This window comes from Trachurus trachurus, assembly GCF_905171665.1.
Source record: "Trachurus trachurus genome assembly, chromosome: 9".
NCBI lineage: Eukaryota > Metazoa > Chordata > Actinopteri > Carangiformes > Carangidae > Trachurus > Trachurus trachurus.
This window is the reverse complement of record NC_139895.1, coordinates 22896967-22918958: the sequence shown is the minus strand read 5'-3', so window position 1 is coordinate 22918958 and position 21992 is coordinate 22896967. Positions and strand designations below refer to the sequence as shown.

General features: G+C 42.7%; 2 protein-coding genes across 2 annotated transcripts; one reads left to right on the top strand and one right to left on the bottom strand.

Annotated features, from left to right (window-relative positions):
* Positions 1-424: 424 nt before the first annotated feature.
* On the top strand, positions 425-4250 carry p2rx2 (purinergic receptor P2X, ligand-gated ion channel, 2; the record flags this gene model as incomplete). The annotated part of the gene is made up of 12 exons (XM_083978671.1): positions 425-591; positions 1196-1331; positions 1430-1501; positions 1599-1674; positions 1765-1861; positions 2270-2350; positions 2454-2607; positions 2761-2891; positions 3001-3091; positions 3174-3239; positions 3328-3405; positions 4152-4250. 12 exons carry the CDS (start codon positions 425-427, stop codon positions 4248-4250), a joined length of 1248 nt encoding a protein of 415 aa, XP_083834797.1.
* A 2910-nt stretch (positions 4251-7160) lies between these two features.
* On the bottom strand, positions 7161-21890 carry pole (polymerase (DNA directed), epsilon; the record flags this gene model as incomplete). The annotated part of the gene is made up of 47 exons (XM_083978216.1): positions 7161-7283; positions 7395-7484; positions 8397-8522; positions 8632-8832; positions 8989-9182; positions 9385-9516; positions 9618-9825; positions 9931-10063; positions 10689-10814; positions 11214-11387; positions 11521-11725; positions 11831-12051; positions 12220-12443; positions 12554-12730; positions 12829-12935; positions 13293-13446; positions 13627-13767; positions 13866-14222; positions 14319-14528; positions 14685-14807; positions 14915-14995; positions 15104-15206; positions 15720-15934; positions 16083-16278; positions 16404-16706; positions 16993-17085; positions 17199-17347; positions 17563-17708; positions 17849-17995; positions 18179-18281; positions 18369-18497; positions 18583-18690; positions 18787-18999; positions 19101-19214; positions 19326-19458; positions 19573-19692; positions 19804-19889; positions 19977-20087; positions 20182-20289; positions 20388-20468; positions 20562-20706; positions 20799-20953; positions 21041-21133; positions 21220-21264; positions 21377-21457; positions 21558-21693; positions 21820-21890. The coding sequence occupies 47 exons, from the start codon at positions 21888-21890 to the stop codon at positions 7161-7163; spliced, it is 6891 nt and encodes a 2296-aa protein (XP_083834342.1).
* Positions 21891-21992: the final 102 nt, after the last annotated feature.

Here is a 21992-nt window from a genome sequence, read left to right as displayed (position 1 = left end):
GATTTAACAGCAGGGGAAAGGAGGTGATGCAGGTGGCTGTTGATGCAGAGGGATGGAGAAGGAGAGGGCTCCATGTAACCTGATGAGTCCCCCAGCAGTCTAAGCTTTAGTCTAGATTTGCTTGCAGAACTGCAAGCAAAATATCCATAATTTAATTGATCAACAACAAACAAAAAACCGAAAACCTTTTCAGTCGTCAGAGTAAACTGACATGAAAGAAAGAGCATGAACCAACCACGTATAAACCCCACCCCCTAAATCTCCCCCCACCCTCACCAGTGCCTGGGATGCTTGAGAGAGATGCGGACTGGAGCTGAGCAGGACCAGAGAGTGAGAAAAAGAAACAGTGAGAGAAAAAAGATAGATACAGAGAGGAAGAAGTATAGCCGATAGATACTGGACTTCACAGAAGCATCTTAGAAAAATGTGTGAAATACTTTACAAGTTCAGCATGGGACTGCGTGAGTTTATAAAGGATTATTTTATCGGTTTCTGGGACTATGAGACACCGAAGGTGATGGTGGTTAAAAACAGAACTCTTGGAGTCATTTACAGAGGTGTTCAGTTTCTTGTGATCACCTATTTCATCTGGTAAGCTTCATGTTTGTGTATTTGCATATCCACTAAAGTGTATGATCTATATCTTATCTTATGTTCTCTAGTTCAAAGGCTTAATGTCAATCTGCTTATATTTCCACATCAGTTGTGTGTTTGTTGTGTTGTGGAATAACAGGAAAATATAAACAAAATGTTTTTGTGTGGAAAAAGACTGTATTATGACTGAGAAATGCAGTGTCACTTTAAATTCTGAAACCCATTAATTGTGGCTTTGTGGAGAGGAAAAACCTCCCATTTGCAATTAGCTCAAAACAAATAAACAGCATAATTGATGGAGGCATTAGCTGATGACAAGAAGGAGAAAACAAGGAAGAAAACATGCTTTTTTTTTATCTGAGCAAACAGTTTTAACAATAAAATAATTGTAAAGACCTTATAATCTTTTTGTCATAGTGCTTTTATTTTTTCTTAGATTAGATGTCTTCTAAATGATTTTGAAGTGCGCCATCTTTCCTTTCTTTCCTTGGCTTCAACAAAGAGGGCTGAACAGATCCAGGGGTAATGTGATACCTCCAATAAAAATTGACATCACAACACAAAATCTGATATTGCTTCTGTCTGTTCTATCATCCTGAAGGTATGTCTTCATAAGTCAGAAAGCATACCAACAGAGTGAAACCCGTCCTGAGAGCTCTGTTTACACTCTCATGAAAGGAACAGCAGTTCATGGAGATGACATCCTGGACACTGCAGAGTACGCTCGACCCTCAGAGGTGAGTCCCACCAGATATACTCTGTAAGCATCATTACACCTATATCTTAACGATGGAGTAAACACCACTGAGGATATTTGTTGACATTTTCCTCATAGGGTGGTGATGTGATTAGTACGATATTGAGACGAGAAGTCACGTATGATCAGAGGCACGGGACCTGCGCTGAGGTGAGAGGTCAACTATTACCTAGTATATGGGAAAATACAAAAGAATAAGTGTGACACCTTTCTTTTATGACTGAGCATCTGTCTTATTTCACATTAGTATTTCAAAGTTGCCAACGCCAACTGCACAACAGATTCTGACTGTGTCCAGGGGGAGGTCGATTTTAATGGCCATGGTAATGTTTATATTTCTCACCAAATCTTTCTTCAAGCCTGGCTGGTTTGAAAATACCTCAGTTTTTGTCTGTTTGAACACATCCTTACAGGCAGAAGGACGGGCAGATGTGTCCAATACTATAACTACACCTTCAAAACCTGTGAGATCCAAACTTGGTGTCCAATTGAGGAGTATGCTGTGGTGCGGTAAGGCAGACTTGGCTGGCACCACTAAATTTGATAAGTCAAGGTTAAGTCAGGTATATATTGATCATCCAACAGTACAGTGACCTGAAGGATAAGGAGAAGTCCACAAATACCTTAATGCACAAACAAAATATGAAGAATAATTCAAGTGTCAATAACAGTGATTACATAACAGGAGTGATCAGAAAAAAATATAAATATATAAATATTCAATTATTTTCTTATTTTTCTCTAGTCTTTGCTTCTTGCTTGTAAATTCCTGAAATCTTCTTCTTTCTTTCTTTCTTTCTTTCTTTTTTTTTTTTTTTTTTACATTTGGGCCACTACAAAGTATCTGAAAATCTATAATTTCAGAAGGAAATGTTGGTTAAATTGACCACTGTATGTATTATCTGGCATTTTCAACAGTGAACCAGCATTAGTGGAAGCCATCAACTTCACGGTGTTCATTAGGAACTCCATTCACTTCCCCAAATTTAAAGTGCTGAGGTAAAGTTCCTCCACACACACACACACGCGGTCAACCCTTATTTCATTTTTAGGAGAGATTCAGAGGTAAATATTATTACATTTTTCTTCTTATCTTTGGCAGGGGAAATATCAAAGATGTCTCGAATAAGCGTGACATGCAGAAATACCTCAGTCGGTGTCATTATGATGAGGAGAAACAGCCCTACTGTCCAAACTTTCGCCTGGGCTACATCGCAAATAAAGCCAAGGAGAATTTCACTGAGCTCTGCAGGACTGTGAGTACGATTCACAAAATGGTTTAATGCATGAAGATGTCTTTAAACAATGTCCTTTTTTAAATCTGTCCATGACATTTTAAAGTTGGGACACAGATGTGTTAAAAGTGGCCTGCAAACCAGCATTGAATGATGTGTGCTGTTTTTGCTCAGGGAGGAGTGATAGGGGTTTTCATTAACTGGAACTGTAACTTGGACCTAGATGCTTCACATTGTAAACCCACATATTCCTTCCGTCGTCTTGACCTTCGAAAGGATCTGGCCGACTCTGGATATTATTACAGGTGAGCTCCATCTCCAAACACTGACTTTTTCCACTCAGTATTTCAAACTGCGGTCTTTGGTTTGCTTGTGGTCAGTCTTCAACCCTGTGATTTCTGTGTATCTGTCCAGATTTGCCAAATATTACAGTAAGGACGGGGTAGAGTCCCGCACACTTATCAAGGCCTATGGCATCCGTCTGGATGTCATTGTTCATGGACATGTAAGTGCATCAGAGCATCACTCCAGGTTACTTTCTGCTAATCATGGTGACATTATATAATTTGTCTGTCATTTCTTTGCAGGCTGGTAGATTCAGCCCCATCCCAACCATCATCAGCACAGTGACTGCCATGACTTCAGTTGGGATTGTGAGCAATTGACATTTTCAAGTGACAGCTAAATGCTCTTTGCACCACAACCACGTCTCATGTCTTCTTCTCATGTCTCCCACTCTAGTGTACCATCATCTGTGACTGGATCATGCTGACGTTTATTGACAAGAATGAAGTCTACAGTGACCGAAAGTTTGATGAAGTGAGCAAAACACATCATATATTAGATCTTAAAACATGGTTTCGTCAGTATTCATGCAAGAGATATTGAGATACTGATCATTAAAGGTTTTATATCTATCAAAGAATAGATAATGAGACAACTTTAAAACCTTCTCAACAATCTGCCTTTAAGTATTCGTACAGATCTCCACAATCTGGCTACATTATGACAAAAATGTTTAACAATAACCATGAAAGTTAAAATCAAATCTAACTTATTATGAATTATTTATTAATATGTAGTACCCGAATAACCCAATCACAGACTGCCAGCAGAAAATCAAACAAAACTAACAATTACATGACATTTTCCAGTATAAGTTACTCTTGTTATTACTGTATTCATTATTTCATTATTGCCATATCAGTATTTATTTTCTCTCTGAAAAGATAAATAATATACCATTATCAGCACAAGTGGTTATTGAATTATTATGCACTAATAACAATCACAAAAGTCTTCTCAACTATTAGATTTTTGTTTTACTCTATTATTTTAAGATTTGTCTTATTACTATTAGCTCTTTATTTGCCCATAACCCATTTATCAAAGCATTGCTCTGTATCTCTTTATATGTCTTAATCTCCACCATAGAAACTTTTTTAAAACTGTGGTTTAAATGTATCAAAGGAAAAAGCAAATGAGAAGAGTTATTTATATCTACTTGAATGACTTCTTTGGTGAACAACATCATTTCTAAATGCAGGATTTTGTGTCCTACACAGATTGCAAAGGAGCCCACAGTGCCCATCCCCACAGAGCTCAGCTACATCAGCAGCTACGGCTCAAACCACTCAGACCTGTCAGACGGTGTACCACTGTGATGTCATCACAGCTGCCTCAGTCCTCGCTGGCCAAGTGTATGTGTGTGTGTGTGTGTGTGTGTGTGTGTGTGTGTGTGTGTGTCGATTCTCCCAGAGTCAGCTGACTATGGCAATGACAACAACTCTGATTGGTTTCTCGGTTGTCTGCAAAAACCTCAGGGATGGATGGACCACCACTGACTTTGTGGGTGTCAATGGGAACATACTGATAGAGCACCGACCACAGTGACATGATCGGCCTGTTTTCTGCCTGTGCAGTGGACATTTATCATCTCAAATCTTGATGAAACTCTGCCTGTTTCTCAGACGACACTTAGAAGATGTGTTTATCGCAACAATATGGAAACAGTATAGTATTTCATACCAGATAAATATTTGAGTACACAGCCATGAGATTCACAAACAGTACACATTTTGACAAATGTATTAAAGACATTCAGTTCAATAATAAAAGTAATCTGCAAACTCAGAAGTAAGTGTTATTACAGCAGCATGACACTAAAATACAGTAGATTGTGCAACACTGACTCACACCGACTGATTCAGTTCCTCCTCTTTTCAACCTGACGCGTTCAGAATAATGAGAAGACACAGGAGGAAACCGCGAGGAGAGGAGCAATGAGCGGTAATCAAATAACACTGGCATTTCCCATAAGATGGTTTTCTCTAACAAGATTGTGGGGAAGTGTGAATCCATCCAAACGCCTGAGAGCAACAGAAATGTCAGCGGTGAAAAACAACAACTTAAGACTAAGTTCTAAAGGATCAATATTTGTTATGATGGATGAAGGAGCACAAAGGACAGCCACATGTCATTTGGGGAATTGTGCTTATGACATGTTGAAATGTTATAGGTTGTTATATCTTAAAAGGGTTGTTTTTATGTATTATTTCATTTACTCCACCATTAAGCTCATAAAATCTTTCTTGTATGATACATTGAGAGGCTAACAAGAGAAAATGTAAAGGATTTCGTCATTGTCCCACAAATAGGCATTCATTTGTCAACTGACATGTACAGTATGTGTCAATGGGAAAGGTCGGAGGAGCCAATCTAATTGTGCCTCAGTTCAGAGTCTGAAATGTGATTACTTGTCTGGGAGAAGCCCATCAGCAGACAAAGTGAGTCATTTATGGGGCAATAAGGTTAAAGAGATGGAGGTGGATGAGTTAAGATCATTGTGATCCAGGCAAAAAATGTATCCGACATGCCAGATTTGTTCATATTATCTCCATGAAAGAAACTCTCAACTGATGAAGACCTAGACCCGCTTTACACTGTATTATATTTGGTTTCGTTGTTTGGCTTTGTTGTGTTCTCAACCCCTCCTAGCACAACTCCATAAAGAAACCCTGTTCTGGTCTTTGCATTGCTGCATCTCCATCCATTTTATCCATCGTAAACAGTCCATCTCACCTAAATTTATTTAATTGCACTATACTCCCTGTTTTTTGTTTTTATTTTTTATAGTAGTGTCACGTTAAAGCAGATATCAGTGGAATGTTTTTGTTAATATAAGTCCTAAATAGTCCTATTTTCCGTCAGCAATCACTTACATGAAGTATTTCAGCCTAAACACGAGTCTCTCCGTCACTCTGCTCTGCTGTAACCCGAGGAGAAAATTTTCCTTGTGGGATACAAGTGTTATCCAATGAGGAGAGAGAACGGCATGAAGGGCTGTGTGTGCAGCCAAGGGATGCGCGTGAATGTGGTGACGTAGCACGAGGACCAATTGATGCCTGACAAGGGCGGGGGCTGCTAACTCATGGTGCGTTCAAAGAAACTCGTACTTTGTGTTTTTCCTTCCTGTGAAGTCATACCAGTTCGATCTGGTACGAGTTCACGGGTCGGAAGTTACGAGTGGCCGTTATAGGGAACTTTCACAGACAACAGGATGGTAAAAACACGAGCTACGGGTTACCTGGAACGCTACCAAGTCGTAGTTGTGACTTGAAGCTGTAACTTACGGTTTCAAAAGCCTGCCTTGAACGCAGCATTAGCCGAAACGGCCGTGAAGCTGATATCTGCTTTAATTGTCTGTCCCATTTTGTAGTTTTATTGTCTGTTGGTTTCTGTTTGGATACGTTCCAATTTTTGTGCTGATCTTTGTGTTTCTTGTGTTTTTTCCTGCTTTTATGAATCATGTTCCCTATGTCTTTATTTGTTCATTTTAATGGCTTTTAACACAGTCTGAAATTAGCCTTTGGCTAACACTGGCACCTTTACATTTATTAAATGTTCATTAATGTGCACTGTCCTCCTTAAACAAATAAAAAAAAAAAAAAAAAAAAAAAATAAGAAAATGAAATAAATCCTCAAAGAAAAATTGAAATCACTAAAAGAAATAAGATCTTCCTCTTTGCCACACCAGAGAAAAACTAGACAGTAACCATCATGGAAATACGCAGCATCCGATACGTCTCACCCATTTATTGCACATTTGAGATCAGATTAGGAAATGAAGACATTTCAGGTCACAAGCTGTGCACAAGCCACAGACACATTAGCATCCATGAAGAGGAAGCTCAGACAATTAGTGACTTCTGATTAATGAGGGTCCCAAGAGTGAGTGGAAATCAGGATGTTTCTGCTGTTTCCTTTGTGGTAGAGTCCGACTCAAATGACTGACAGTCAGAACAAACAGGCGCACAGTTAAAACACTTGAAAAGCTTTTATTGACAGTCAAAAGTTGTAATCATTACAAAATATTAATATGAGAGATTGAAATATATTTACAGTTCACACATTTCTTATCCAACCTGCTCCAGCACATCAAACAGCACTGAATCAGACTTCATTGAGTGCATCTGTCGGGGACGTTTGAGTGCTGAGTGTTTTTCAGGCCGAACAGAATTAATAGTTGAAAACAGATGCAGCCTAGGGAGCGTCAGACCTTTGTGGAAGTCACATTAGTGAGTGCTCTGGCTGATCTGTGGGCTCATTGCAAGCAGCCAGTCAATAGTCTCCTCCAGGAAGCTCATGCTGTAGTGGGACGCTATGTTTCGAAACACCGTGATCTGCTCGGAGAAGCTCTGTAAATACAAGGAAAAGCAAAACAACAGCTGTGAGAACACAGTCAAACAGGAACCATCATATGATTTCATCACTACTCTGAATGATGTAAAGAATTTAAAAGTAGAAACCTTGGCTGAGAAGGTGAGGTCAAAGTCTCCAGCACATCCACAGTAGACGGGCATGTTTGCTTCCTTGACTCCTTTACATTTGGTACACACCTAAAAAACACACGAGTTTAAGGGGAAACATTTGTGAAAATTATGCAGTTTCCTCACAATGTTCTGCTACATTTACCGGTATCGCTTAGACAAATGGCTTTGCATTATATAGTTAGAGTATGTTTCTTTGACACTGATGGTACCAGTGAAATCTTGAGGTGCTTTTTCTCCTGGAACTTTTAGTTTACTTTTCTGTCTTACCCTTTTCAGCAGAGGAGATAAATATATAAAAAAAAAATCTGGCAAAAAAACCCCAAAAAGGGGCGGCGCGTGGTGCAGTGAGTAGAGTGGCCGCCCCATGTGTAGAGGTTATAGTACTTGCTGCAGGTGGCCCCGGTTCGAGTCCCGCGTCAGACGGCCCTATCCTGCGTGTCATCCCCCCCTCTCTGCCTCCCATTTCCTGTCACACTCTGAACTGTCCTATCTAATAAAGGCATGAAAAGCCCAAAAAAATATACTAAAAAATAAAATAAAAGGCAAAACACCAAAAAAATATATACTTTGAACCCCCCCCAAAAATCTGGCAAAAAAAAAAAAAAATCCATTGGGGAAAAAAAAAATCTTTCTTGTGGCGGATTTATTATTATTTTTGCCTGTTTTTTTTTCTTCTTGTGCCTGATTTTTTTTTTGGGCTGGCCCTAATACTCCTTTTGCCCGACATTTTTTTCTTTTTTCCTTGTGGCAGATTTTTTTTTTTTTTGCCTGGCCCTAATACTTTTTGCCCGGCTTTTTTTTTTCTTTCTTGTGCCGGACTTTTTTTTTTTGGCTGGCCCTAATACTGATTCGTATATAACGCTGTTTGAGTTTTTTTTTTTTTTTTTAAGATAATGGGAAGAGAACCAGGAACATTACAGTTTACGCTGTATGTATGAACCGCCAGGATAAGTATCACAATGGTTTTTTTTGACTCACCAGGTCCTGCAGCGTGAAGCTCATCAGTTTCTTCTTCAGAGCTTCTACCAGGGCCATCTCGATAGACTCAGTCTCGTACTGGGCCTGACAGTTGGAGCAGAACCACTGAGGCAGGACAGACCCGTCCTGAGAAGAGGAAACCTCAGTTTAACAATCTGACAGTTTAATAAAGCAGCTTCAAACAGGAGGGAGATCAGTGTCGTTATCAGTTGCTCCTTCGCTTTTCTGGTCGTACCTGTGCGACAGACGGGTCCTTGCAGAGGTCGAGGTCACGACAGAAATTACACTGGTGGCAGATGACTTCTGGCAGGATGTAGGAGTTACAGGGGTCACGGAACTGGGCGTCCTCTGCAAACTCACCGACGTCCACGAGACGCAGGAGGTCTCTCTTCAGCTTGTTTACCTGGTTCACGATGTTGGCATCCAGTGAGAGGACCTGAGGGGGGGGGAAGAGACAGTAAGAAACTCTCATCAGTTTGAAATCCTGCTAAATTTACAACAGGAGAAATCATGTCTACATCCAAAATCTGTTTGTCCATCTCTCCAGGTCTCGGCTTGTCCCATCAGTGACGTGGTATTTGAGTGTATATACCTGGCAAACATATTTAATAAACTCCAGTGCTGGGTTGTTGAGTGGCAGGTGGGATCCAGGCAGGACAGGAAACATCTCCGAGGGCTGGGTCACACTCCTCGTACCCGTCACCTTCTTCTGGATCTTTTGAGTGATGGTGAAAAAGTTCTGCGTCAGCTCACTTGACACATACTCCTGGGAGAAGGAGATCATTCCTGTGGCAGAGAGTTGAAAAGAAAAAAAACACATGTGAGAGGAGATCTATCTAAATATGATTAAAAACTTCCCCTCGGTGACTTAAGTGTAACAGACACTAGTCCGTAGTCTGTCGTGACTCTAATGTGTGTAATGTGACGTTCCTTAGAGACACAGGTTAAGTCTTTAGTAACTGAAGCAGCTCCCCAAACGGCACCGTACCAGGAAGAGCACTCAAGTCTCCCACTGCCTGCTGGGAAGCCTGGCTGCCTCCACGTCTCTTGACTGGTGTGGCTCCGGGAGCGTTACGCCTCAGCTCCTCTTTCATGCTGTGGTACACTGCTGCGATGTACGCTGGGGTGGAAGAGACGTGCGTGTGTTAAGTGTCGACACAGAGACAGGTGAAGAAAAAAAAAGAGAGGCTGTTTTGTGTAGATTAGTATTATTTGTTTTACCTGAGACGATCATGAGGAAGTATTTCTGACAGGAGGCTGTTTGGGGCAGATACTGCATGATGTTCCAGCTGCTCTCAATCAGCTCCTCCACCTCATCCGCCGGCACATCAGCATCCTCTTCCTCCACACCAGCTTCCTCCTCATCTTCATCGTCGCTGCCACCCTCATCACCATCACCTTGTTGGTTTTTCTTCTGTTTGGCTCCGTCCTAAAAATGGCAACGGATAAGGGGGGGGGGGTGAGCTCTGTATTCAGAGATATTCTGATATACTTAAATTAAAACAAGTAAACTAAGTTTCAGTGTGTGACGTACCTCTCCATACAAGAGGCTGGAGGGCAGTTTGCCCTTCACACCACCGTAGTTGGCGGGATCCATCCACAGCAGGAACTCCCAGCATCGGGAGAAGGACAAGGACAAAGAGTGGAAGATTTCTCTGGAGTGGATGCTTGAAGAGGAAGAGTTAGGGAGGGGATTTGTCAGATGTTGGATTGACTCAGAATATGATAGACAGACTGCAACAAAACAACAAAAAATCTCATACAGATAAAGTGCCTTGATCTTAATAATATGCTATTTAGGAGAAGGCTTTCAAGAGGAAATGCTCAGATGTGATTATCTGTAATATTGACTGACTGTATTTGTTGTTTGTTCGACCTGGTTAAGAAATGCTGCTGTAAAGTCGAAAAACACTGAGAGCTGGCAATAACAATAAAGCAATGCAGAGACACATTTCATTTCACTTAGTATTGATTGTACTGCGTATAGTACATTGGCCTAATTCACTAATTAGTTTTTCTCTTGTTATTTCAATAGGCAGCTCAGCTTTTTATGCTTGCTTAATAGAAACCACAACACAATCTCCAGAAAACATTGAAGTGGTGTAGTGGATGATTTTTATTGAGCGAGCAGTCTGCTAATGTATAGCCTAGTAGTTGTAATATAACATAATGTATCTACATAAATATGCAATTATGTCAAGTACTACAGGGTATTTAATTAATAAATACAGAGATTAAATGTAAAGGATAAAATCTCTATACAATACAGACTGGGGAGGTTAAATGTCGGACCTGTTGGTGATGTATTCCACGTAGCCAATTGCATCATCTGTCCTCCGTTTTTTAGTGCACAGGATGATCCTGTTGAAGTTTCCATACACAACGGTTGAGCCAAGGCGTTTGAACTCTGCAACCAACCTGAAAGCAAAGTGTGAGGGTGGTGAATGGAGGTAGAGGAGTTCTGCATTTAACATAGAGCAGGGGAGAACAAGAAAAAAAGATGAAAGCAAACCAGACAGTAATAAAGACAACAACAACTAATTTTATTAAAGCACTTTGGCTTCCAACTGATTTGTAGTTATTTTACCAAATGATGGGACCGGAACTAACTTGAAGCTATTATTAAAAAACAAACTAGCAAATACCAGTGTTGCCTCTACTGGTGAAAAATGTCCTTTGAGAGTCTGATAACCCACTGATATATCGGCACAGGAACTAATGCCATCTCATAAGACAAGAACGAGATTTCACCATTCAAACAAAGACTAACTATGTGACCAAATAACTGATGGATAGTTGCAGTAGTGTGGCACTCACTGTAGAAACACCTTCTTCATCATGTTGTGCAGGGTGCGGTGCAGTGCAGGGTCGTAGAGCAGAGAGCTCGGGGAGCGCAGCCAGCGGTAGAAGTGCATCACCTGGTTGTCTGCGTACACGTTGTGGTACTGAGTGATCTCCCTCACCCATCCGACCACCATGCTCTTCAAGATCCTGCCCGTACACCACAGAGGAAACCATGTGATGAGGAACATAGCATGCAAGAAATTGGCTCTTTTTATTGTTTTTTTTTTCCCACTGTGTAAGCGTGGGTTTAAATAACCATGCACAACAGATGTTCACACACCTGAAGGTGTTGGAGCAGAGAGCAGTCTCATCGTAGCTAGCCAGAGCGCTTGCTCCCTGATTTCCTGACATCATGTCCTCCAGCGAGGCCTGCTGGATCACATCAAAACTGACGCCCAGACTGGCTCCGCCCTCCATGTCATTAACATGCTGCGATTGGAGGATGGTGTTCACCGCCAGGCTCTGCAGGTCCAGCTCCAAACACACTGGAGGAAGGAGGATAACCCATTAACACAGAGAAAGACACCTCAAAATGTCTCGTCCTGTAATCTTTGGCTTTTTTCACATGTGCGTTCCTGGTGTTTATGTACCTGTGGAGTAGCATCCCTGAGCGTTGATCTCCACAGAGCTCCTGTCATCGCTTTCCATGACCAGGCGACTGTCGTCAGCCTCTTTCCCTCCGAGGTCAGGTCTGGCCGTGGGTGAAAGCCACAGCAGGTGGTTGTGTTTGCGTAGATGTCTTGCCAGGAACAAGTCTGACCCAAAGATAGACACATCCTGAGGCAGGTTCCCCACAGGTAAGTGGTAATACCTGGAGGTGGGAGACATCATGTGAGGTTTAAAACGCTCAGATTTCATGCAGTTAAATGCTGTTTATTAATCAACCATGGTAAAAACGACAGCTACAAAGACAGCATGTTAGACCGACCTGAGACTCAGCAGCTCATTATAATAGTAAATATTATTGTATAGTTTATACCTGGCCATGTCAAAGGCCTGTGACAGGCAGCTGTCCAGATTGAGGTAGTGGCGGATCATACGTCGGGCACCGTGACGTTGCCAGTCCAACACATTGTAGCTGATCTCATCAACCACATGCACTGGCACAACCGGGAACTCCTCAAGCACGGGCATACCTGCCGCCAAGCGCCGCAGGTCCCAGTTCGACTGCACGGCAATGAGGGTGGGTCCACGACGCTCCTCCTGGAAAACAGCAACAGATGCCGTTTACTCACATGAACATAAGCAGTAATGTCTCTGAGTGTAATGCACTACAGGACAACTAAGGATTCAAGTGGAACAGTATATTTAACCTTGTAGTTCAGCAGTATGCGCTGCAGAGCGCGGTAGATGGCCTTCGCATCGTTTTCAGCTCGGACTTCAAAGTTGTGTTTCTCTGGAGGAAGAAGCTCCTCTGTCGTCTTCTCCAGGAGCGCAGTGCGTTCAGCCGTGTAAAGGTTACCCAGGTTGGGCATCTGGTTGCTTCGAACCTAGAAGAAAAAAAATAATTTAATGAGAGACCATGAAAGTTATTCTCTGCAAACAACAACACTACAGTGGAGGAAATAAAGAGTTGTATTATTCTTACTGTGTCCAGGACAAAGATGCTGGCTTTACGCTGAGAGGGGATGAAGAGGCCAAACAGAGCCTTGTGACCTTGGCTGTGGTGATACAAATACATGTGGCGAACACTCCCTGAGAGGAAGGCAAATGTGACACAGTCAGACTAAATAAAACAAAATCCATGGGTCCTGCCCAGTGAATCCCAAAAAGCCGTTATGTAAGAATCCACTGTTCCACTTTGATTTAAGTCTCCATAAACATGAAGGTTTTCACATGATCATTTCTAGATGGGCTAGCTTTAAACTGTAGCATCCCCAAAACATTGAAGTACACAGAATAACACTGGAGATATAAAATGTGACCATCCTTAACATTAGGGAGGGAGGGAGGGAGGGAGGGAAAGAAAATTGGAAATAACAAAACAAAAAAACTCTATATGATCCATTTTGACATTCATTTCAAATAACCGGTGCGTGAGACTGGTCTTACCAGGCTCCAGGTAGCTGAACTGGGCCAGAGACCTCATCTCTAGATGCTCCAGGTCGAACGTGTCGGCCTCCCTGCCGGCCAGATCCCTCACAACATGTTTATTGACCATACACATACATCCGAGCTGCACCAGGGCACGAAACAGCAGGGGGACCTGAAGGAGTGAGAGTAAGGAGATCACATTAACGCTGCGTTATCCATTTACAAATGGCACGCTGCGGTGGACCGATACCGAAAAGCTGATAACGTGGAGCTGGTTTAGTATGTCATCAAACATCTATGCACTATTAGATAAACCCATAAATGCATTTGGAAGTGTGTGTATACACGATACCTGTGTTTCATAGACTCCTTCGATGTCGGGTGCAGAGAGGTCTGCGTTGATCTCGTTGATGTGCTCCTGGTACATGTCCTCTGGTACACAGTACTCGTAGAGATAGTACACAATGTTGGAGCGAGGCAGCATGCGGTTCACCTGAAACCAGTGTTTTAATATTTAAATTTACATTGTTAAGTTATTATGACATCACATGCTTTCAAACTATTTACAGTGACTTTTTTTATATTGCGTGCCTTTTTGTATGTGGCCCCCTCCTCTTGTTTTGGGACTTTCTGATTGACGTAGAAGACACGGGGGATGTTGAGCTTCATGCAGTGCAGGTCGTTTCCGATCACAGCCCACAGCTTGTACAGACCAGGGTGACTGGTCTCTGCAATCTGCACGATCTGCCACGGCATGTCCAGGATGCTGCGTGCCGTTCTGCGGAGGAAGCTTCCCAGGCCGGTGGTGGGGCCGCCTCTGATCACTCCTCCTCCTACGGGCTGAGCTTCGCCGTCCAGCATCCGCCTCCTCTTCTTCCTCTCCTTCCTCTGCTTCAGCTGCAGCTCCCACTTTTTCTTATGGTAGCGCAGCCACACCAGAAGCTCCTCCTGTACACACACACAGTGGTTAAAACAAGAATTTACTTGGGAGACACTTCACTGCCACAACAAGGCAGGACTCTGTTGGTTCTCCTGCTTCCCTACCCGTGTCGTTCCCTTGGGGGGAGGGGGTCCCAGGATCTCCCTCCAGGACTGAGTGAGCTCCACATCCTGAGACTCCACCTGGCTGTCCTCGCCCTGAGAAGCCCGCTTCCGCTTGGTGCTGATGAGGATGGCCGGCTGCAGAGGTCTGGGTGCCACACCGAAGTCCTCCATGTCCGCTGCTTGGCCCGCTTCCAGAGGCTGATGGGCCACCTGAGAGAGAAGGAGAAGACATTTTTAGCAAAGTGTGCAACTGGACATCAGAGTGAGATAAAGAGCTGGTCAGCATGTACCACAGAATATGTTCAAGAAATCTCTTAACCACACAATAAATCATCAGATGGGAGCAGAGGAAACAAGTGAACACACCTGTCTCTTGCCCTCACTGGTGAACAGCTCACTGATCTTCTTCTGCTTGTAAATGTCATTTTTCTCCAGGAGTTTCTTGTGAAGCCAGTCAGGATGCCTCACTCTGGGTACTGGGTTTTTCACCTAATAATGAAACAGACCAAAAAAACATTTACGTACTTTCACGTGTTCTAGATATACTGATACACACGAAACGCACTTTAAAAAAAAATTGTTGTGGTTTTTGTTACCTGTTGCAGAGCTGCAGGGATGGTGATGATTTTCTGGATGGCACTACCCAGCCGCTCTATGTAATAACTCCAGTCAAGTATCTAGAAACGCCCACAGTGGAAATTGTGGTCAGATGGATCACATGAGCGAATGCACTTAGGAAACCAAAGCCTTGTATCCGAGTGCATAATTCTTATTTAAAAACTCACAGAGCGGATGTCCAAGTCATGCAGGCTGGGCATCTTCAACCACTTACGAAGGAAATGTTTCTTGACACTGGGCTCGGCCTGGAAAATGGCCAGAGGAATGGCTCTGAGAGAGAGAAACTTCAAATGGTCAGTGTCAAACTAAAGGCTTTTACTTCTGGACATATAACAAAGTGCTTGTTCTCAAGAAAACCATAAACACTGGGAAAGCAGCAATTTTAACATAATTTCATTCAGTGCTGCCAACACCAGAAAATCTGTGTTCAACATGTTTGTTGTTCTGTTCATGGAGCGACTGTGTAAAAGAAAACTCTTTTTGTCAATTTTTGTCACCTTTTATAATTAAATCACTCTATTAGATACTATTTATATTAGTTTATATTTAGAACCTTTGATTTAGTTTGTTCTACGTTTCATTTAAACATAGTAGATGTTTGTCTACTTTTTTACAGCTACTTATCCATGCATCTGTTTTTGTTCTTAACTAATTGAATATTTAATTAACTATATAATTCTAGCTATAATACTTCTGCTGAGGAAGAGAGATCCCTACTCTGCTGTCTATGACACAGCAGGTGCCTTAAACATTAGAGCATATGGAAGTTTTTGGTTTTTTCACCTCTCCGTTACAGGTGATCCCTCTGGTTTTCTGGAGATGACGTAGCGACAGCTCAGACCAGCATCTTTCACCATCTGGTCGCCAAGGAACTCAGCAAGTCTTTTGGCAGTGCTGATAGAGGTGGACTTCTGTTCTCCGTAGTCCTCCAGCTTCCTGGACATGTTGCGGTTTTCTGAGATCAGCTCGAACAGCTCTGCGTCCGGCATGTTGGCAGCCTGGAAAACAAGTGAGACAAGGTTTGAGAGCACCTGACCTTTTTAAAAAAAAAAATCATTGTATTTGATAAATGGCTGGTTAATCCACTTTACTCAAAACACATTTGAAAGGATCATGTTAATATTTTGTAATCCTTTTTTTTTTTACCTTGCTGTAGAGAACATCCAGCCAGTAGTCGGCCACTTTGGCCACAGAAGCGTAGACCTCCTCCAGTGTGGTACCTTTGAGGAAAGCCTCAAACACTGAAGACTGAAAAATCTTAATCAGCTGGAGCTCTCCTCTTCTCTTCACTTCAAAACCCTTCAGCTCAGCAAGAGAGCCATCTTCATTAAACACAGCGTACCTAAAACAAGACAGATCACTCTACAGCTTAACATGATTGTAACCAGGAGCTGATCCCCCAGAATCTCTGGTACACATCATCCACTATATGGTTCGTTTACACAAAGAGTTCCACATGTGACACACCTTTTCTTCAGTTTCTTTCCTTCCTCTTTAGATGCAGGGAGGATCATCGCCAGGTACGGGCCGTCCACCTCGAAGAAGATGCTGTTCTCAGCCCTGGTGGTGTAAGTGAGGGACGCGGGATCTACCAGCTCGTGGTACTGATCGTTGGTGAATCCCTCCTTCACCATGATGTTCAGCATGGCCCCCGGGTAGGAGATGGTCACCTTAGGCTTCTTCTCGTTGCTCGTCTTCACCACAAAGTTCTCAGGAAAGGTGTTGGGGAGGACACACCAGATACCATCAGTGTCCAACTCAAGGGGCCTCCTGCATCACAGAGAAGCAGTGATGAAAATACTGAAGCATTTTTACGTTTATTAGGAATTTTACAGATGCCTCTCTTCTCTGCGGCAACTTGGATAAAGTGAATGAGTGTACAAGTACAAGTGCAGTTCAATGGGCAAAATATAAAAATGAGAAATAAAAACCATGTTGCATTCATGCCTAAATGTTGGCATCTGCTGAACAAATCAATGGATCCGCTCCAATTCATCCATACACTCTTAGCTGCCTTCTCCCTGACCGAGAAAATAACAATCAGCATAACACTCACCCTATTTGTTCAATCAGCTCTCTGGCCTGAGTGATGATGTTGGCTCCAGTGTAGCACACAATGCCAGCCATCTCCATGGAGTACCAGCGCGCCCTGATGGAAACACAAAGACAGAACAGGCAATGTCAGGACCACAGCATCAAAACAAGACTGAATCATTTTATAAAACAATCTTCAGCTGAAACTGCACAGCAGTCGACTCTTACCCTTTCCTCATGACGTAGCCGTAGAAAGAGTTGAGAATACACTTGTGAGCCAGCTGAAGAGACTCGTACAGAATCTCCATGTTCTTGCAGCGTTTCACTTCAGCTGCGTCTCCATTGTCCTGAGCTGAGGACAGTTTCTTCTTCCACACCTGAATCAAAGAAGCATGAAAATTATTTCATTTAACAGGCAAAACAAGAGTGAATATATAATAAATGAATTGTGCATTTAAAAATGGATGAATGTGTGTATTTAATGGCTGAATATTCAAATCACATTTTAAGGTTATAGGTCACGTTTAAAATTATGCAACTTGTGTAGGGATAATTTTGATTTTGTTTAATTGCTATTGATGCCAATATGTACCTTGTGAAGTCCTTTGAATTCGTAACGGCGATCTCTGAAAGCCCTCACAGTGTCGACGTAGAAGGAGTTTTCTCTCTGACAGATGGTGGTGACTCGCTCCTCCCGCCTGGTGACGTGTGTCTTCTTGTAGGCTCTCTTACAGTAGTCTGGGATGTGGAACACATGCATCAAGTTTTTGTTACAAGCCCATTTCAACTCTTGTAATCAAAGCCGAAACCCAGAAGAAGCCAGGCTGGCTTAACGTAACAACAGAAAACAAAAAAGCAGGCTGGAAATGATAATGTACCTGCCAAACGTTTCTTCTCATGTTTGGCCTGCTCCTCTCTGTTGAGGGTGTGGAAGGCCCGGGGTGGACCGTTGGGGAAAAATGGTGGGAACTTCTCGGACTCAAGTTGCTGCTGGATGCGATGAAACTCACTACGACTGGCCGGCACTGCAGACAGAGGCAACAACTTACTTGACAACATATTATGAAGCTTGATAATTGTTAATACGTGACATTACAGCTACTTTTTTTTGCAGTTACAGCTTTGAGTCTTTTTGGATGCATCCATCTACGTTCCTCAGCTCTTCATCATATCCACAGCAACAACACATTATAAACACAGTGACTTACTGATTTCCCCTCTCCACTGCCAGGCCATCCTCCTCTGGCAGGTGGCTCCGGGCTTGTTAAAGTCACAGGCAGCACAAGTTGCTTCATCGACCACGGCAGACGGCTGTAAAAACAAAAAAATAAAGTTTTGAGTTTTATGCTTTTGTTCATATTCATGTGTGTTGTTTTTTTTTTTTTTTTTCCTTTTTACCTGCAGGCGGTTGGTGAGAATGATGTTGGGGTACATGGCCCCAACGTCCAGATGGTAGATGAGAGGACATTCGATCCTGTTTGGAACCTCCTTTAGAGAAGTCAACTTGTCCTTTATTTCATCGCAGACCTGAGGTGAAACCAGGCACATTTCAGTATTCAAGAATACTGAGAACAGTTTTCAAATACACAAAACTGAACGACAAAAATCAAACCTCATTAAAGTTTGTGACTTGCTCCAAGGGGATATTCTCTTCCTCCTCAATGGCGTGACGCATCGTCATCTCCACTCTTTGCAGCAGAAAGTCGAATGCAGCCGGGTTCTGTCAACAGATCATACAGAACTGTTGCGTTAAAAGCATCAACAAAAGTCAGACAGCACGGAGTGAGCGTAAAGTGCAACTTGTGACCGACTGTACCATTTTGAAACGGCAGGGGATGTCACTGCGAAACACTCCAGACTCCAGCGCTTCCACGTGACCTCCCACGTAGGTCTCAGAGTCCATGACGTGGCCGTCGCCCGTCAGTTTGTTGAAGACCTGCTCCTGCTTGTTGGGGAAGATGATGTTGGCGTGGAAGGCCTGCACCATGAGCAAGGCCTCACACAGAGTCCCCGAACCTTTACGCAACACCTGGTAACGGATGGAAAACAAATGGAGAAAAAAAAAAGAATGAATAACTAAAAATCAATGTTATTTTTGAGTTGATTATTACAACACCATCAAAAACAAACCTCATCTGGCTCCATTGGGATGATGGTGCACAGGGCGAAGATGAAGGGATGGACATACTTCATATACAGGTAATATGTGGCCACAGCGTCTGACACAGAGTAGGTTGCTAAAGTCTGACAGAAAGGGAGAGAAAACAAAACATCAATTAAGTCGTAGTTGCTGCCATTTAAAACATGCTACCTCATTATTTACCAAGCTGTAAAAACTGAAGTCTATTTCTGTACCTGTGGCTCCTCTGTAGCCATGCGACACATCTCCTCCGGGTCCAGCTCCACTGGGTCGTAGCTCAATTTAGCCTTCGCTGCTGCTTTTAGGTTATGACTTCCCACCGGCAGGTAGCTGTCTCTCTTTACCCACCTGCCACAGGAGAAACAGGTTGATTGAAATGAAATAACCTTAAATTATCACCATAAATGCAAGCTTATGTTAACCACAATGATGTCATCGTAACAGTATCAGAGATGTGCAGACCTTAAACAGTCCATGTGGATGGCCTGACTGGCCTTGTACTCGCCCTGGTTATCCTTCTGGAAACCAATCTCCCTGTGCATGTTCAGTCCATGGAGTGCGGCTCGAGTCTCAACAAAAGGCCTTGAGAGAACGAAGGAGAAGAGATGGAAGGTAAACACTACAGTATACTGTACAGTACTGTATGTGTAATACATGAAATTGTTTTATAGAGACAGCAAAACAACAGCTCACCAATCAAAGAAGTCTCCGTTGTACGTTACGAAGATGTTGGGTTTGGTTTCTTGAACGTGGTCAAAGAATCTCTGAATGAGTGCCGCCTGCAGCCAAAGTCACATTAACACATGTTAATGCATTGATGCAAAAACACTACAATGTAGTACAGGTACAACCATGCAGCTACACACCTCATCATCCTCATTGAACACGGTAAAAGGCCCTTCATATTCAGGTTTGGGAGTGAACTCAAAGTCCTCGATGTTCTCAGAGACAATCTCTCTGTTTGTGATTAGAAACCCCTTTAAAAAGTAAGGTTGGAGACATGAATGAAACTCACATGTACAGTGTAATAGAAAGTAAAGAACACAAGGTTGTAAAGTAAATAAAACGTACCTGTCCGTCTATCATGTAGGAGATCATCATTACTTGGTCTGTCTCTGCATCTGGGAACTTCAGTGGAAGTTTGGTGGTCTCGATGTCAAAAGCCAAAACAACAGGGTCCTGAAACAACATGAACCAGAGTCATCTTCAAAGTTTCACCTCGGCCCATTCCCATAAAACACTGACAACACGACGGCTAAAGAACAAAATCCTCATACCGGTCGTTCCACAAGATCGTCTCTCCGTACGATCTCTGGAGGGTAAGCGCTGCCTCGGTATCGAACATTGTACCAGTGAGCCTGAGATATATAAAGACAGTAAACATTAGAAAGGTGAACACATGTAACAGAGAGGATTACTGAAACACCGAAGCGATTGAAACAAGTCTTTACCACATGGATTTTCAGGTCGATGGACACTCGCACATGATAGGGCACGTCATACTCTCTCATGTCCACTATGTTGTCCAACTGGTCTGAAATACTCTTTGACATCACTTCTTCATCCGTAGAGGTCACGTTGCCACCAGATAAGGCACTGAAAAGCCAGCATAGGTGATCAAAACGGGAGCAGAAATAACTTATATATATATTAAAAAACAGGTAATGTGACTGGTGGTTTGCTGTTACCTTGATAACATTGAAGTGTAAGCGTCATTGGACTGCTCTCTCTCTCTGTTCTTGCGTACCGCTGGGGCGATCTCACGCTTTACTTTGATAAGGTCGTCCACGGTGTTGAATGACAGCTTGATGTAGCTTCTTTTCAGTCCAACTAAATGGTTTGGCTGAAGAGAGCAGAAGTATCAGCATCACCGACAGTCATTACCATCCAATACTGAAATCTAAACACAAAACAAAAACTAAACTCTCACCAGGTCCAAGTCCTCTTTTGGGAGATTTTCCAGCTTCGCCACCTTTCCTTGGAACTTCTTCGACAGGTACGAGATGACTTCTCTCTCACAGTTCTGCAAACACAGTTGCTTTCAGTACTTTGGTCATGATTTGAACATGTTTACATGACATGAGAAGCAAATGACAGGTGCTGCCTTACCCTTTTAGTGGCTATGTAAAGATATGGCTTGAAGGGAAGGGCCACCTGCAGATAAAATAAATATTAGGGAGAGTATGTTCGTGTAGTGGAAAGTGCATAAGAGGTGTGCTGTTTTCCCATTGTCCCACAGATTTGTTTTTTCCCCCTTCCAACACACCTTAAACCTATTTCCATCCTCCTGAATGAAATAAAAGTCCACAGCACTGATCATCCTCTTGTCTTCATCCAGGATCTCCGTCTAGAAATGATAATAAGAAAGCAAAAATAGTTCATAGTTAGTGTCACTGCTCCTTTACAAGAGCTCCCAGCAGACCTATTGTCACACCGTGTGGACCTACAGGGTGCATGTTGATCAGCCAGCCCGTCTTCTCCCCCGGCTCTTTCATCCTGTCGAAGCCGAAGCGAGCGTCCATCTCGTCGGTGAACTGGCTGCGCTCCAGGCGCTTGAGAGCGGACATCGAGGATCCATCGTCCCTGGTTCAAACACACATCGTTTATCTTTGGCCTGCTTAGCAAGTATTATGTGCAATATAATATCCATGTCAAGACTCTAGAGACTCTATAGACTCATTTCTATAGAAAGTGAATGAAGTAACTCACTGGTTTTCCTGATCTCCTCCACCTTGTCCTCGGTCCGCTCTGTAGTACCGTCCACTGTTTTGCAAAACCATCTTCTATCGCCGGCACGAAGTCACAACACGGCGAGATAAATCAAACACCCGCTCTGTTTTTATAAAACTGTGAACACAGCCGCATTACAAACGCGTTTTAAA